We start from the raw sequence: 18,297 nt of genomic DNA on the forward strand, positions 1-18,297 counted from the left end.
ATAAAAAATCGCATCAAATACACGCCTTGTGAGCTTTATGACTAGTTATACTGTAAGATGACACAAAACAAAAGCATTTCCAGTGATGGGTAAGACAGAAAATTGTTCAGTAGTAAAAAATACCCCAAAACCCAAATAAAAAGGTAGTCTTTGAGGTTGCAGAAAACAATTATTTTTGTTTTGCAACTCTACACAACGGGAACCCCTTACAATTATGTGAACATATTTGTATGAACGCTTCATAAGTGCCTGTGACATGCCTACATGAATAAATAAATTTTTAATTTGAATTTGGGAGATAAATCGAAGAAGAGTAAAAGGTCTTCTAACGTTGGCTATGTATTATTTTCAAAGTCCTCCAAGCTTAAGATTAGCAACAACAGTATGTTCAGTTTTTATATTTAAATCATATTTTATAACAAAAACGCCAAACAACCAAGACAATAAGTTACGCAATAAAAAAAATTTAGTATTCAAAAATTAAAGATCGTCGAGGAATAGTACTTTTTAGTTTGCAACGTTCTCAAATCGAATCTAATCATGTCACGCTCTTAAGAAAAGTTCCATCGAATTGATAGTAAAGAATAACAATAAATAAATTATAACCAAGGCCGTTAAAAATTCGTATTCGGATGATATTATCATCCTGCTAAGGTTTCAGTTTCGTTTATTTAACCGGTAGAGAAACCGTAAGTAAATCGATACTACTCAAAACAGTTGATTAGATTAATAAAGTGATAAAATAATGATAGTTGTATTTTAAATCAAAAACTTTGTTGGAGTTGTCGAGACATCCTTTTAGAGAAGCTTGACGAAATAATTTTCAATTAAATGCAAATAACAAAGAAAATTTTCGAAGCTAATATTTAGAACATAAAAGCAAGTCTTTGAACGTTGAGTTATTAAAATTGTTTGTTGGTGCTCACCTATTGAACGACATAACTCAAACTTTGCACAGAATTTAAACTTTAAATAAGATCTCTAACGAAGGATGGCGAGCGTTTATATAGTTTCAGATCCAGATTCGTCCCCAAATAAAACTGATAGTGATACTTTTACTACCAAACCAATAAAAAGTTAACAGAAGTCAATCAAAGACAAATGATAATTTTACGGATACAATTTTATATCTTTGGAAAAATCTAAATGGAACTGCTAATATAAACAAAAAGTACATAAATATATGTGTCTAGTTTTTAGTAGTAATAGTTAAGAACAAATGAAGAAGAATGGTTCCCTGTTTTTAGAGTAGAACAGTTTTATGTGAAAAATACATTATATATTTAGTTACATACTTTCAATACTTTTAAATATTATGTTTATTACTTTACAAGAACCACATATACACACAAGTACTTTGAAAAATAAAATATTCCGAAATATCGATTAGTTTCTGAAAAAGGCCCAACTACGTCCTTTGAGGTTTTGTAATATGTAAGTACGGTATCGTCTATTTTAAGTATTCCCCATAATAAATAGGTCGGTTGCAATTTGCAGTATACACAAGTAATATCGTCAGCTTACGTTGGTTATAACTTTGCTATTAGTGATTTGCAATTTCTTGTTTCTTGGTACACCTATACAACTGTTCTCAGAACGATGTCCTTCAAGTTAAGTTCACATGCTGCTAATTAACACGTGTGTATTATTATGTAAATTTGCACTGTCTTATGTAAATTTGTGCTGCCAATTAGTGGCACACAGGTTTGGAATTAGGCATAACTTAACACCATCGTCCATCAAATACGCAAATAAACACGAAATTAATCATATGTTGACATTTTGATGCTCTTTTAAAATGGGCATCAGAAAATCAGGGGTAACATATGACGCAAATTATGAAAAATCTGAAATGGTTGATTAGAGTTAAAAAAAAAGTGTTTTTTAATGTGGGTCATAGATTTAGAAGCGGTGATAGCCCAGTCGGTAATACGTACAACGGACGGTCCCAGACCAACCAAGTGCGGAAAAGGCCAAGGAACAGAAGAAGAAGACCAGTCGCTATGAGCTCGACTTTACTTTCGGGGGGCCGAGTTCCAGTCCATCTTTCCTAAGTTACGTGCGTTTTAGTAATTAAATATCACTTGCTTCAACGGTTAAGGAAAGCATCGTGAGGCATGCAGCCTGAGAGTTCTACATAATGTTCCCAAAGGTATGTGGAATCCACCAACCCGCACTGGGCCAGCGTGGTGGACTAAGTCCTTAACACCTTCTTATTGTGGGAGGAGACCTGTGCCTTGTAATGGTTGATAATATATGATGATGATGATTATAGATTTAAATCACTTCCACTTGCTTAGAGTTTGTTATTCTATTTCGAATAATTCAAGCAAATTAATAAAAGTTTCGTTCCAATGTATGGAACTCTCATGAATGGTGTTTTTTATCGTCTATTGCATATTGTTATGATAGTAAGCTTTCCTACAATAAAATATACCAATTTCTTGGAATTACGTTTAATGTCATCTTTCAACAAGATTAAAAATGTATCTACTTTTAATAATAATAAAGATATACGTACTTTGTAGAGTCCCGTCATATTAATTAAAAATTCCGATTCTCCCATTTTTCTTCAACTTGCACTTGTTACATTTCTTTATATTTTTTTTTTACAATAAAATGGAACAAAACCGGTCAACACAACAACATTTACAATTATCTGTAACAATTTCAAATATCAAGACGGATAACATTCAAAATTACCTCTATAAAACACTTGTGATTGCGATGTACAAAATCGCAATATAATTCTTTGCTTCTACCATTTTGTTAACAGAACCTTGTAAAAGGCATACGTTTCTGTAGTTTTAATAATATCTCCCTATAAAATCAAAGGTTGCCCATTTCAAGTCGGGAAAATGGCAACTGACATAATACGCGAAACGATGAAAACACGTTAAGCCCTGGGATTATCCGAGAAAAAGCACTGACATGTAGACACCGCTGTTATTTTCTTTTAAAGCTTCTTCAAAGTACAACCTATTGCTTTTAAATTTGCAGGATTACTGATGTTCGAGTTAAGTGAGAATAAAGTATTTAAAAGAAAATTACCAAATGCTTACCTACCTTCGTTTTAATTAAATAAAGATTTTATCTTATCTTATTTATAATCTTATTTATGTCTTCTTCTATTAACTGTCAACTCAATATCCGTTTTCACATTTAATTCACATATTATCCTTATAATCCTGAAGAAATGTTTTGGTTTTTGCATATTTTCACAGCTGCTTGGCGGCATCCCTCCTTGGTTTCCGCGATAAAGGTTACCTAGTGTAGAGTAGTAACCTTTTTTATAATAAATATATTCTTTTATTATTTTTATTAATATCTTTGTTTGTGGAATAATTATCGCTACCTTTCGTTTCAAAGTTTTGTGAGGCTGTAATTACCTTGTAATCGCAAGGTCAGTCTGTCTCTCTTAGCATCTGCATGATATTATTCCGGGCCCTTCCACAGAAGTTTCTCTTCACAGTGCCACTGTAGTTCTTGTAAAAATATAAAAGGTCCACTGTTCCAGTCTACTTATATTGCGTGTATGAGTTTTAATTATGTAAATTGTGCGGGCACATGTTTTTAGAAATTCGCGTAATTTGTTAACTATTAAAGTCAGTAAATTAAGAAATCCTGAATCGATCACACGATTCGTTTTATTAGGTAAGTTATCATTTGTTATACATTATTTTACTTTTGTTAAATACAAAGAAATATCAACGTTTCAAATCAACAGCCTTTGTCAGTTATTGACGTACTCAAGTACTTGTATAGCATATAATTTGTGTTTGTGAGTGACATTTTTATGAATATTCTATTAAAATACACTTTTATAAATGAATCAGGTCTGGAAATGAATACTAGGAAGTTCAGAATTCTCTGATTTGTGTTGAGATTTTCAGAGAAACTTATTCCAATTGGAATACCTAATTTAATACATATTTAGAGACACCTTTGTGACTTCCAATAAATAATTATCATGCTGGGAGCGATGGTAGCTCAGCGGGTAGGACTTCGATTTCACTCTCGGGGGGCCGAGTTCGAATCCCAGCACGCACCTCTAACATTTCTAAGTTATCTGCGTTTGAAGCAATTAAAACATCACTTGTTTCAACGGTGATGGAAAACATCGTGAAAAAACCTGCATGCCTGAGAGTTCTCCATAATGGTCTCAAAAGCGTGTGGAGTCCACCAGTACGCACTGGGCCAGCGTGGTGGACTACGGTCTTTACCACTTCACATTGTGACCCGTGCCCTGAAGAGGCATTGATATGATGATGGTAATTCTATGCCTCATAATGCGGAATACCATAGCTCAATAGAGAATCTGAATGCCATATTGGCTATTTCCGCATTGTGTATTCCGCAAACAATCGCTTACAAATAAACCAATTCCGTGATACGAAAGTTTAATATCCCAGAAAATAGGTACTGTACATTGATGTGATTGTACGAGTAGATAATTGACTGTTTGGTAAATACTATAAATTATTTTCCATGTTTAGGGATTTAAGCATTTACATTACGAAGTGGAATTGGAAACTATCTTATCGGTTCTGAAATGGGTTAAACTTGCTTACTAAATTGCGTGGGCATTACAGGCCAAGGTTGGGTGGTCTGTTTTGAACAATGATATAAAATGGAAATCGTTTATATTTAGATATTTTAACCTGAACTATATGTTACTAATATGTACATAGAGGCACGTTTAAACTTCGTATCATACTAAAAGTTACGTTTTCAGGGTTCTGTAGTCAACAAGGAACCCTTATACAGTATGCTTTCTCCACGGCCTTCGTCTGTCTGCCTTACTATTCGTTGCAGCTTAGCTTAAATGATCTTTGTACTAGATAGCTGTAATTTGATGTTGATTTATTTTGTTATCTCGCCGAAAAAAAGGAAAAATAAAATTTCGAAATAAAGGGTTAGTAGGGTACTTAAATGAAAACGAATAAAATATTAGTCGACCACCTTATAAAATGAACTTGCGATTCCTATATATTTCACTAATAATTACTAGATAAAGTTATTAGCTAAGTAAAAAAGCTGGTTAATTTAAATTTATGAGCCATTTAGAATGATGGCAAATGAAATAATGACATTCTTAGTAATAATAATTTCCAATTAATAATAATAAAAAAAGTATACGTTTCGAGAGTGGGGACACGTTCAAAAAGCCCCGTTTTTATGACGAGCAACTGCGGAACCCTATACTTCGCGTGGAATGACACGCACTTGACCGGTTTTTATTACTTTCATATTTATAATAATAATTTATTTTGTTTGCAAATAAATAATGACTTCATTTAGATTTTACAGACAACTGGACAATTTTAATAAGTGTCTACGAAATTAGAATTGAAAAAATCTATTATGATAAATCGACGGCAATATTATTATGAGAAACGAAATGCCTTCATTTATAATCGACCTCAAAGGGAGTTTGCGTTCCTAATTCTTTTGTTAATCGATGGGAAATAATTTATTTCAAGAAGGCCTACTATATAAGCCTTTTTAAAACATCCCGCCTGGCTTTTTGTAGCGGCCTACCGCCAGTTACGACTTTAGTATACCCTGGTAAAAAACCAAGTGCACGCCACTGCAATCCGCCCTTGGCCAGCGTGGGCGTTTAATGGTATGATATTATGATGGTACTGACTACTGCTGTGTTTATGTATTGGGTTTGAGCTCAATATCCCTCCCTCTGATGATAGACAATACGTCCAGGGTATTAATTAGGCTAATGACTATTACAGACTTAGACAGAATTGAAAATAGAATATTATGCATGCGTCGCGCTTCAGCGATCTGGATCCTAAAAGCCTGAATTAGGTCATGTCACTATGATTTCCCTTTGATCACGCTATTGGTGCCTCTTTGAATCTGCGTTAGTTATGCGACCGATGCATTATTAATTAAGTGTCATTATAATATTATGTAAGCAAACCAATATATATATATAATTTAGTTTCAATACAAATTTTCATTATTTCAAATTTCCGTCGTTCCACCAATTTTACGTACCGGTAGGAACACCGAATACCATTTTATACCAGTGGTATGCCACTAAATGTATCAGTATGATAATCATATAACGTAAAATAGGTATTAAAATAACTTTGTTACTACAATACCTAGAATATTTGAATTTTTTTTTACACAAAAAAAGAAGAATGTAATGTATGAATGTCTCTCTGCCAGTCGGGACAAAACATTTTATAGTTAAATATGATCTCACACACAAAATATTTGAACTTTAATGTAGCGTAATCTTATCTTAAATGTTATGAAAAATACCTAAGGAGGATGAGTGAATCAGAGAACTGGAGCAGAGAGTCAAAGAATCGTATAGCTAAATGTAAAATAACTTTGGAGGCCCTTTGTTGGTAACACAAAGGTTTAAGCATCGCAGGATTGATTGATCTTATCTTAATAAAACATTAATTAAAATGTATATAACTGGATGGCACATTACTATAGATTCCGATTTATTAGTAATTACCCATAACACAGTTTTAGAAAAGCTGGAAGGACACAACGTTCCAAAATTTCATAAAGTACCTTTATGCTAAACTGTATGTATGATTATTGGGTTTGAATTTAGTTGAATTCTTTTGGTATTTCATTGTACGTAAAACATGTTGTTTTATTGAATCATGCATTTAAAGTTCTGAACATTTTATGTTTGTGAATAAGAAAGTAACAAAAAATCATAAGTAATTTTGTAGATATTTAATAAGAATATTTAGATATACTTTTCAAATATCTAAAAAAATTTAGGATTGTTAACCCCATAGGTTTTAGTCATTTAGTATCTAAAGAATCCGATTATAATCAGTGTTTGGACAAATTTTTCGCGAAAAAGATGGGGGGATGTTATAAGTTTTATGTTACTGTATGTGTGTGTGTGTGTGTGTCTGTCTCAACATCGTAGCACTTGAAAGGATGAACCGATTTTGATTTTGTTTTCTCTGTTTCAAAGGTGAATTAGTCGGGAGTGTTCTTAGCTATGTTTGATGAAAATTTGTCCAAGATGGCCGCCGCTACAAAATGGCGAAATACTTATTTTTTCCACAATTCCCTCAATATGGGTATCAAATGAAAGTGCTTGACTAGTCGGATAATGTTATTAGATACACTATACTGAAAGACGGGAGTTTTTTAATTTTTAACATAGGTATTAATTAAATTTTCATGTTTTTACATAAGTAGTTATACTACTTCGATATAATATACAATATATATAATTTACCGCTCACGTACCAGCTGTATTAGAACCTATTGGTTTGGCGCGGAGCGATGGCAAGAGACCTGATGGTATGACGCTCATACCTTGGAGGCTTGGAAGGTCACTTCTGTGGGATGCAACTTGTGTTGATACCCTAGCTGCATCACACATCCAGGCCACTTCGTCAATGGTAGGTGCGGCTGCTTCCAGTGCCGAGCAGGCCAAGAGGCGTAAATATGAAAACCTGGATAGCAGCTTCATTTTTGTGCCTTTTGGTGTAGAGACTTTGGGACCGTGGGGTCCGGAGGCAAGAGCCCTTTTCAAAGAATTATCGAAAAGGGTTATCGAGTCTACCGGTGATCCTAGAGCGGGCAGTTACCTTGGCCAACGAATTAGTTTGGCCATCCAGAGGGGAAATGCTGCCAGCATCTTAGGAACTGTGCCTCGCTGCGGTGGTTTCGAGGACGTTTTAGATTTTATTTAGTTTTTAAATAGTTTATTTTAGGTTATAGTTATGTATTAATAAAAATTATATTTTAGAGATAATCAAATAAATTCATATATAATATAAATTTTACAAAACAAGGTTTTCGGATTTTCTACATAAAACGGCAATTTAATACTCTAACCCCTGTTATAAAGCTTAAACTGACCAGGTATTACACTCAGATCTCAACATTTGCATGTTTATGAATACAACAATACACGAACGCGACATTTCGCCAACGTGAACGTTGAATATAAAGCATGATATATATGGCAAAAAATTTCTGCAACTTGACAAAAGCTTCGTAGATAAATGAAATGTACTTAGCTTAACTTTTGTTCAAAACTGTGTAGATGGTGAAAATAATGGGCCTCAACAGCAATTTGTATATTTTTCATCCTGTATTTTAAAATAGAACGCATCCTTGCCAAAATATTGTATAGTATAAATTACTTCTCAGCGACTATGATAAAAAAAGGTGTCCCTACGCCATGTATGCCATGTGTTCATTATTTACCTGTACGTACTAATTGAATTTAAGAGGAACTCGATGATATATTATGACAATGAAGCTTAAATTGCTTAACTCCGCGAAAAGCAAGAGTCCGGAGAATCTGTATGGTGTAATTTATAATTTCATCCTCGGGAGATGTTGACTTTACAATGAATAATTGTTAGGAATAGGTTTTATAATTTTGCCAGATTTGGCCGCATTAGTATTGGTGGAAATGGCATTATGTCATGGTTACCGACATTACAATTTGATTTGTAATTCAAGTTGGTAGTTCTGTTTTGTAAATAGCGTTCATGGGACGCGTAGCCACATCCTCGGCGATTAACGTATAATCACCATTCTAGTTTCAGCTTCACGCGAAAATCTATTTAAGTTTCGAAAGTTAGAAACTATTTAAACAATGTTTTCGTTGTTACATTATTTTAACACACGATTGTTAAAGTTGTCCTGCGTTTGTATTCAAAGTCAAAATGAAAATCAATAATCTTGTTATTCAAGTATATAATGAATGATGCGCCACTTTTACACTTTTAGGTAGGTACATTAAAAATGTGAACTCGGTTCTCGGTAATGAGATGATGGCGATAAAAATATTCGTAAACTTAAAACTAAAGCTACGAGGGTTCCAAATCTAAGGAGCCCGTAACAAACTAAGCCGGGTGTTATCACCCTCTCACACTGTCATTTAAATTTATCGAAAATAGGAACCTGGTTAGAGCAATAATTATGGAAGAACAGTAGCCCTATAGTTTCGCCTTATATGTACAAATGAATGATTATTATTCTGTTTGTTCGTATTCAAGCGCTGCTCTACCGCTTATCCGTTTGTAAAAAACTATGTCAACTTAAATCACAACCACTTGCAATTGCAAAAGGTTATAGTGATAGTAGGATTATTATTTGCATTTATTAAAAATACTTTTATTATAATAAAATATGTTCCTAACTAACAACGAACCAAACATTATTTTTCTGGTTGTATCTATGGACCGAACATTATTTCAAAATTGACAATTGACAGTCGGTAGAAGACAAACAGCAACGGAAAACGGCACATGTCATTCGGAGTTTCGCGTAGATTTATATGGATATTCAGTTTCCGTGTTCACAAAACTTGAAATATAGTTGATGGATTGCTTTATATTTTTAGTAAGATCCAGATTTCTGAATGCTATTGATACGCAAAAGCATTTGATAATGGGTTAAAACTAGGATGTATATTATACTAATTGTCCACCTATCCGCAATCATTTGGCCAGCGTGGCACAGGGTTGGTGGATTATGGCCTTACACGGTATACCCTACCCGTGACCTGTGTTGGACATTGGTTGATAACAATGATAAAGGCCATCATGTCCCGTTGCCATGACCTACCTACTATGTTAGTTCATGTATTTTAGGGCGATAGTTCTTTTTTTTTTATAAAATAAAATTTCAGAATACAGTTTAGATATTTTGCATATACAAGAGATACACAAATGACACGTATACGGCATTCAATTGATATCATAATGTAGTTAACCATCCCACGATATCTTGATTCTCATAGATAATCAGATTTTGTCTATAATTTGCGAGTAATCGAGAACAATACAATTTGCGGGCCATGCAGCTTGCCATTCTAGGAACAGCTACTTTGAACATGTATATATATAACAGCTGAAAATCGACGGGTTTGGGGTCGTACAATTAAACCCGAAGGGATTTGTCTCCTATAATTTAAATTAAATTAAACAAATCTGACGCAATAAAAAAAAAACAATAACTTTGATATATAAATTTAAAATAACCTCGAAACAAAATAATAAAAATACTTTCTAGTATTCTACTAGACAAGCTCGTTCATTTGTACATATTTAGGCAGCTGTGAAAAAAATAAGTAATTCGCCATTTTATGGTGGCACCCCTGGATTTGAAATTAATCATAGTGTTTATAGTATTCTACAAGTCAAGACATTTTATTTGATACCCTTATTGAGAAAGTTGCGAAAAAATTTTTATTCCGCCATTTTGTGACGGCGGCTATCTTGGACCGATTTTCATCAAACAGCTTAAGAACTATCCTGACTAATTCATCTTTCAAACACAAAAAAAAATTAAATCGATTTATCCCTTCGTAAGCTACGATGCCACAGACCGACACACTCACCCACACACAGACATGTCAAGCTTATAACACCCCATCACTTTTGCTTTGGGGGTTAAAAACGAGTTTAACGCAATCACTACATGTAATCTCTTTATCTAATTTTGACACTAGGGCAACCTCGACAGTAGACTTATTCAAATAACGAAAGAATTTTCAAAATTCACAACTGACGGAATTAAATACTACAAACATTCAGCGTCAAACATAGAACCTCTTCCTTTTATTAAGTCTGTTTAAAACAAAAACTCACTCTTACACTATAATTGCTTATTGCACGTTATAAATGTATGGCTTATACAAATAACATTTAAGAACTTCAATATTAAGTTCAATAACAAATCAATTTCGCTCACCAACTTCGCCAACAAAGTAAGCAAGTTTGATCCGCTTCATAACCGTTAAGAAATACAATTTGCATACAATAAAACTTTGTAACCGTTTTGGTAACGAGGTAACATATACGGTAATACTAGGTATTGTGTATTGAATAAGTTATCAGAGTTTGGGCAGGCTAAATCTATACTTACAATCAAACTGTAACGGGATTAATTTTGTGCATTGAACCAAATCTGATTCTTTTTCATTTTTGTCGTCTGTATGTCTGCATCATGGCCGCGCGCGCACGCATCGCACGCATCACGCTGAGACTACTAATTAATATAATTGTTCTTTTTATCCCCAAATTCAGCTCAGTTCCATTGGGAAAGGGGTTGAAAGTGTTTGACGATTTAACAACATAACCCCGTCAAATTTTAATGAATTTAAATAATTATTTTTGTACTAGATAGGCTTTACTATAAGTTTATATTTGTCCAATTTTATACAGATCTGATGAATATGATTGGAGATAGGGGACAGAGCTCCCCAGCGGACAGCAGCTCACTTAAGACTTAACTATGCATACAGAGAAACTTGAATATATACAGAGCTCATAAATGGACAACAGGACTTCGGTTCTATGAGTAGAAAAATAAAAAAATGATAGAAATTTACTTAGTTAACCTTTAGCATACGAATCAACTAACAATGCGTTTTTGATTCTGCCTTTAATGATCACCATTCTTTGTTGGCGAGGCTGATGGATACCAAATTATCGTTCGAAATTCCAAATAGTTGGGTCAACGTTGCTTAACAAGCGCTGTCGACTTATATTTATGCTGCTTTTAAGCCACACGTTATTAATTCAGTCAAATGTTACAGGGAATTTATAGTATATTAAGGCAAAACTATAGCAGGTCCTCGGGACGGGCATTTGCGATTGAAGGTTTTAAATAGTGGGCTATTAAAGCTCCAAGAGCAAGAACAGATATTTTATTCACCCACACCTCAGTCGCTTGTTTAAAGATGTTGAAATGCTATCTGTTCTTAACATTATATTATATGGTTTATATATTTGGCCCTTCAGACAGTTAGGTATATCACGTTTTGAGGTAGGTGTGTACTATATAGCAGTACGACGCATCGTAATGCTACATAGTGCACACCTACACCCATTATTTAAGCGGGCGAAGCCGCAGGGCACTTCTAGTTAGTTGATAAAGTGATTTGGGCGCGATGGCTGTGACAGATTCGATTCGATCACCTGCTAAGCTACTACACTGGGCGTTCGGCCATGATTATTTAGCGGCTATCATAAATAGAGATGCGCTTGATGGAAAGCTTTGCCAAGTACTCGATGGTGAAATTATAAAGCATCCAAGTTTGAATATACTAATTGATAAACGGTTTTGGTTAGTACCTTGACCTATACGTTTACCAGAAATATTGTTATTATACTTCAACAATAAATGAACTGAAATATAAACTTGTGATAGAACAAAAAAGCGCAACGTAGTAGCTCGTTGTTAGTATTTTGTAACGGGTTCCTAAAAATGGATATAAAAATCAGGTCATACAAAAATATGAAATAAAAGAACACAATATTCGACAGGTACTCGGTGTTCTAGTATTCCAGATGTAAAATTAGGTCATCTATCACTTCCTTTTAGTCCTGTGACGTAGACCCGGAACCGTTACTTAAAACATTTACGTTTTTTATTCGCTGGGAAACGTTTCGTAAATATGCCGTTAATGTATTTGTTGCACTTTTACCTTTAAGTTGTATTTTTCGTAGTTTTTTGACTCTCCACGACACTCCAATTTGGGATGGTGGGCTTTGCCATTTCTAATAATAAGAATTCGTGACAATAACCGTATTGTCAACGCCGATGTGCTAATTCCGGGAATTGTGCGATAGAAAACCTTTTTTGCTTGAATGCCAATGCTTGACCCGAACCGAGAATTGAACCCAGGACTTCCTGTTACGCGAATTGGATATCCACTTATTAGTTCTACTAATGTTTAACATATTATTATGTAAGTGGATTTTAATTACAGACTGACGTCAAAGAGCATCGAAGTTTAGTTGGAAAATATAAAACCCATCCTTATTCTATAAATGCGAAAATTCAAACGTTTGCCTGTCAGCTTATTTATTTTTTACCCTATAAGATGGTTCATATAAGGCTTTTATCCCGGAAAAACACAAGCTAACTTTCCCGGTGCCTTAAAAAATATACCTTTGTTACCTATGAACGGCTTCAAAACGCTGTAAGAAAAATTAAGTATTATAGATGGCCTGCTACTTTTTATATTAGATATTATTTGATACGTACTCGCAGGATTTGTGAAAATGACGATGAAAACGCGGCAAAAGCTATTTCATAGATCACAGAAATAAGATATTCGTAACGAGCTTAATAAAAAACATCACACGCGAATCAATACGATTTCTCTGTAATATAAGTGAAGGTGTAAAATTATTCTTAAAGAGAAATAAATAATTCTTTAACCTGACATACTCATATGTTAGCAAAAAATGTAACGTTTTTTTCTTTTGTTTCAGAACCACTGTCGTTGGAACCCAAGAGTCGTTCTTTTGATAAAAGTTATAATGGTAAGTTACATTTTAATAATTTGGAACTGCTGCTTTAGGTATGACAATTTGCCTAACCAGATAAAGATTTCTATGTTTCACAAAGTTTTGAGCAAAACTATTTTTCACGTAACATTAAACATACACACATCACCATTTAGCCCCGGAGTAATCGTAGCTTGTCCTATAGGTACTAAGATAGTTGATGAATATTTTTATGAATGGAATACATATAATATGCAGATAAACACCCAGACACTGTAAACACACAAACATTTTCCGGTTTTGGGAATCGAACCCACGGCCTTGGACTCAGAAAGCAGAACATTTGTCTAGCTACGCAACTCCTTCATGGATTGATGGGCTCACAACTGAGTGATAAACTATCTAACAATGTATCGGCCTGATCAAGGAATCGAATGCAGGACCTCGTGATTCGTAGTTGAACATGCTTACCACTGGACCAATGAGGCAGTTATACTAGCAGCGTAGTAGAATAAATTCGTTACATCTATCTAAATTCCCATTTGAAGCTCATTTCCAATTTAGAAACCTAGTTCCCAATAGGTACGACAAAGTTGCGGAGCTCCACAGTTGAAAGTAATTGACCACGTTTCTGATATTATTATTGACGTTTCCCAGTTTCCTACTTGACAACTCTGTCTGTTATGTAAACACGTTCCTATACAATTTTTCTTCCCATTCAGAAAATTGCGTAGGGAAATGTTAAAACCCTTTTGGGCGGATACCAGACACTATGAAGAAGGATTCTATCTCCTAAATTTATAGTCAAGGACTTTCTAACAATCCTTCAACCCTATATCGAGCCCGTATATATCACTCCGATTAAAATCTTTTATTGGCCAGCGAAAGTCTCGTTAAAATCAGTTCAATCGTTCCGAAGCTAAATAATATTTAATATGTATTTTCAAATTAATCTTATTAGCTTAATAGAGGCAGTTATTTATTATTTATTTAAAAAATATATAAATACAGTTTTGACCATAAAAATTGCATATAAATCGATCAACGTAAAAAACATCATCATCATCTCCTCTTAGTATGAAAAGGGTTTAAGCCACATTACACCACGCTGGCTATGTGCGAATTGCTAGACTTCCCACGCTCTTGTTTAACATTATGGCGAATTCACCTAGTGGGAGGAGCTTTCGCGCTCGCCCCACTAGGTGACGCCGTAGCAACCCCTCAGGTGGTTAGCGGCAAGTGACCATCCGAAAAACGAATCTAATTTTTCACTTAACAATTATTCATTGTAAAGTCAACATTTCTTAAAGATGCTCCGGTTTCGGATGAAAAGTGCGTACTCCACACTAAACAGATCTTCGGCAATGTACACTAAATTGCCGAAGATCTGTTTGGTGTGCAGTATAAGGATTAAAGAAATTATAAACTGAGTATAGCAAATTAAACTTAATTTTCATGACAATAATTGTATTCTGTTCGTCATCACCACGTGGCACTCGTAACACAATTTAACATTAACTAATATAGTATGTAGTTATTAGTATGTATTTTTAATATGCACAACCTGCAGTATGTTATCCTTTTGTTTTCCTTATCCTAAGGGTGCCTGGAAGAGATCGCTACAAAGCGATAAGGCCGCCTTTTGTATACTTCTTCTGTCTGTGTTTTCTTTTATTCTTTTTTGTATTTTTATTTGTGTGCAAATAAAGAGTATAAATAAAATAAAAATAAATTAACTAATATATTATCACCCTCTGTGCTCATCGGGGGTAAACACAATAATTGTGACCTATTCAGTCTTTTACTTGGATTGCAAATCTGTATGTTCACTACAAACTATTATCCACAACCGATCCAAACTATTGACACATAAGGAAAGTGATAAACCCTTTATACACAGATCGGCGGAAGTGCCTGGCGCCAGACTTCCTGTTCTAAAGCGACGTCAGTATTTGCCAATTTCCGAAGCCTATCACTTGTTGTATATGGCTGCCTCGTTGGTGAAGTGGTTAGCATAATAAATTACCGAACGCGAGTTCCTGGATTCGATTTGGGTCGGGTCAAAAATTTGTTAGGTTATTGTCTGTCCATCCCAGTTTTATTTGATGACGTTCTTTGGTTGATCAATGTTTACCGGGTCATCTTATCTAACTTATTCTTCTATACATCTATCTATATAAATACATATAAGTTGCCGTGCGTGTTTTCTATCATTATACAAGGCTATTTAATGATGTGTTATGCTGATGTGGTATAACAGTATTTGCCAAATAGCTAGTTAGGTATTTGCTTCAACAAAACTTTAAGAGAAATTACTGTACAAAGTTTTTATGGAAAATACGCGATGGCAATCATTCACCATAAGTTGTGCATTACATTTAGATCAAACGTTTTCGCAGATGACTACAGATAAAAATAGTTATATTATGAAAAACTGAATATACTTCATTTACTTCGAATTTTAATCTGAAATCAAATCATAAGTGCTACTTTTTTATAGCAGGCGGTTGTCCTTAGACAGCTTATCTCTTTGAAAATAAACTTGCCGATTTAGAGTTAAAGACATAGCTCTGTCGTTGTTCCATCAGCATTTTTACGATGCGTGAAATTATTTTATTACTACGGTGATAAACGAAGTTCGGGATAATTTCATTTCTACCTACTACCTACCGTGTATTAACTCAATCCTATTATTGAACCTCGTACGTACCGTTTTGTCAAAAATGTATAACCTAGTATAGCGTATCACCATTAGCGACCCATTGCCGGCCAGACAGGCCACGGGTCTTCTCTCAGAATCAGAAGGGTTTAGGCTGTTTTCCACCTCCTAATCAAGAGCTTATAGGCCTATAATCTCCACGCCTTTGAGAACATTATGATAAATTCTCAGGTATACAGGTTTCCTCATGATATTTTCCATAACCTTTGCAGCAAGTGATATCTAATACCTTAGAACCCACATATTACGAGTATGTCCGAAAAGTTAGAATTGATCGCACTCGTTCCCCCGAAAGGGACGCCGAAGTCTGAAGCCCACTGGGCTGTCACCGCTTTATTACATTGTCCATTTTACTCATTTTTAGAGCAATTTTCATTCGACAAATAAACCACACAATATGCAATAATGTGGTACAGTATGATTAGTTACAAGTAGGTAACCCACCATTATCGTTACGTTGCCATTCGTTGTGTATTTCGGACAACAGTACCTACAGATATTTATTTATATTAACCGACTTACAAAAATTACTTACTACTAGTACTTATCTTGCTTCTATATATATAAAATGGAATACGAAGTATATGAGACTAGACTAGACTAGACTTTATTTGGCACCGACCTTAAAATGTTGTCGAAATAATTTATTTCTTGCTTTTTAGTTGCCTAACAATGTCGGTTCATTTAGTAATTTTGTTTTTTTTTTCAATTACAAATTTAGTTTTTTCTATACAAACTCTCTCCCACGAAACACCGCGTCGCATTAACCCTGCTAGATGCGAGATTTTCAATTCTTCTTTATACTTGTTGCTCGCTTCCTAAAAGCGTGAAGTTTAATATCCTATAACTTTCCTGAAGTATTTGGCTATCCTATACTTTTGTGTGTCTTGCGCCGACCGGCTGTCAAAACACTTTTGTGTTTGACAGCCGGTCGGCGCAGTGGGCAGCGACCCCGCTTTCTGAGTACAAGACCGTGGGTTTGATTCCCACAACTAGAAAGTGTTTGTGTGATGAACATGGATGTTTTGCAGTGTCTGCGTTTGTATCTGTATACTATAAGAATTCATGTGTATTATATTCATAAAAATATTCATCAGCTATCTTAGTACCCATAACACAGGCTTCGCTTACTTTGTGGCTACATGGCGATGTGTGTAATTTCGTAGTATATTTTAAAAAAAACTACAAGATCACTTCAATCCTACCTGATTCACTGCAATCCTACCTGTTGGTAAATAATGATGCAGTCTAGGATAGTTGTGCGCTGTTAGTAGTATGTCAGTCATATAAAACCCATATCCCAATCGCTAGTGTTAGGTCTATTTAACGCGATTTACACACAGACGTTATATTATATCAGTTTGCCATAACTTTTTTCTTATTTTTGATTATTTACCATTTTAATTATTCTGTTATATAATAGTACAGAAATCCTAATTGGGTCATAGTTATCAAATAAATAATAATTATTATAACTGAATTCTAACGATCACAGCACACGAGGCTTCATAGAAAATATAAACTTTACTCGATGTAACGCTTGTGTCTGTATCCATCCTTCCAAGTAATAGAAAATTATAATGCCATATCATAAATCTTCCAGGATTCTACCCATCAATTTTCATCGTTGTTCGTTTCTATTCTCTCAACTGACCCTAGGAGGCAAACTTTACTCGCTTTAGCGGGCTTATCTGGTACAATTTATTGTAGCTATTTAACCTGCGAACTGGCGTACCCAAGAACTAATCTCAGGGCAACTTTAGTATAGATTTATTGCCAAAGTTTTTGATGGATTTCACTAAGCGTTCCTTTTTATTGAGATCTGAGTTGTGATACAACGATTATCGAATAAATTGAACTTACGAATCTTGAAAGTAGCTGTTTTATTATTCTGGTAAGTATATTGTAGTTGTAGTTGTGTTGTTAGGTCGATGATAACCTCGTGGTTGGGACTTCGGCTTCGAATTCGGAGGGTAAAGTTCGAATCCCAGCACTTTAAGTAATTTAAATATCACTTGCTTTAACGCTGAAGGGAAAACATCATGTGGAATCTTCATGCCTGAGAGTTCTGCAAACTGTTTTCAAAGGCGTGAAGTCCACCAATCTGAACAGAGGCAGCGTGGTGGACTAAGGCCTAAACCCTTTTCAGTGTTGGAGGAGACCGGTAATGGGTTGATATGAAGAGGTGAGGATTTTACTGAGGATATTTTAGAAAGTAAGGACAAGTTATACGTGAATAGAATGTCACTTTTTAAAATTATACTACGAGTTAACCCTCGACTATCTCTCTATCTCAACAACGACGGTACG

General features: G+C 34.6%; 1 protein-coding gene across 3 annotated transcripts in view; it reads left to right on the plus strand.

Annotated features, from left to right (window-relative positions):
- The window catches only part of LOC120637885 (diuretic hormone 45), a 78,461-nt gene that overhangs the window by 40,417 nt on the left and 19,747 nt on the right, over positions 1 to 18,297 (plus strand). For all 3 annotated transcript variants that reach the window (XM_039909933.1, XM_039909934.1, XM_039909935.1), the window contains exon 2: positions 13,254 to 13,304. In XM_039909933.1, the coding sequence (XP_039765867.1) occupies positions 13,302 to 13,304 (3 nt within the window). In that variant the 5' untranslated portion in view covers positions 13,254 to 13,301. The remainder of the gene's footprint in view (positions 1 to 13,253; positions 13,305 to 18,297) is intronic.

This window comes from Pararge aegeria, chromosome 4 (genome assembly GCF_905163445.1).
Source record: "Pararge aegeria chromosome 4, ilParAegt1.1, whole genome shotgun sequence".
Classification (NCBI taxonomy): Eukaryota; Metazoa; Arthropoda; class Insecta; order Lepidoptera; family Nymphalidae; genus Pararge; species Pararge aegeria.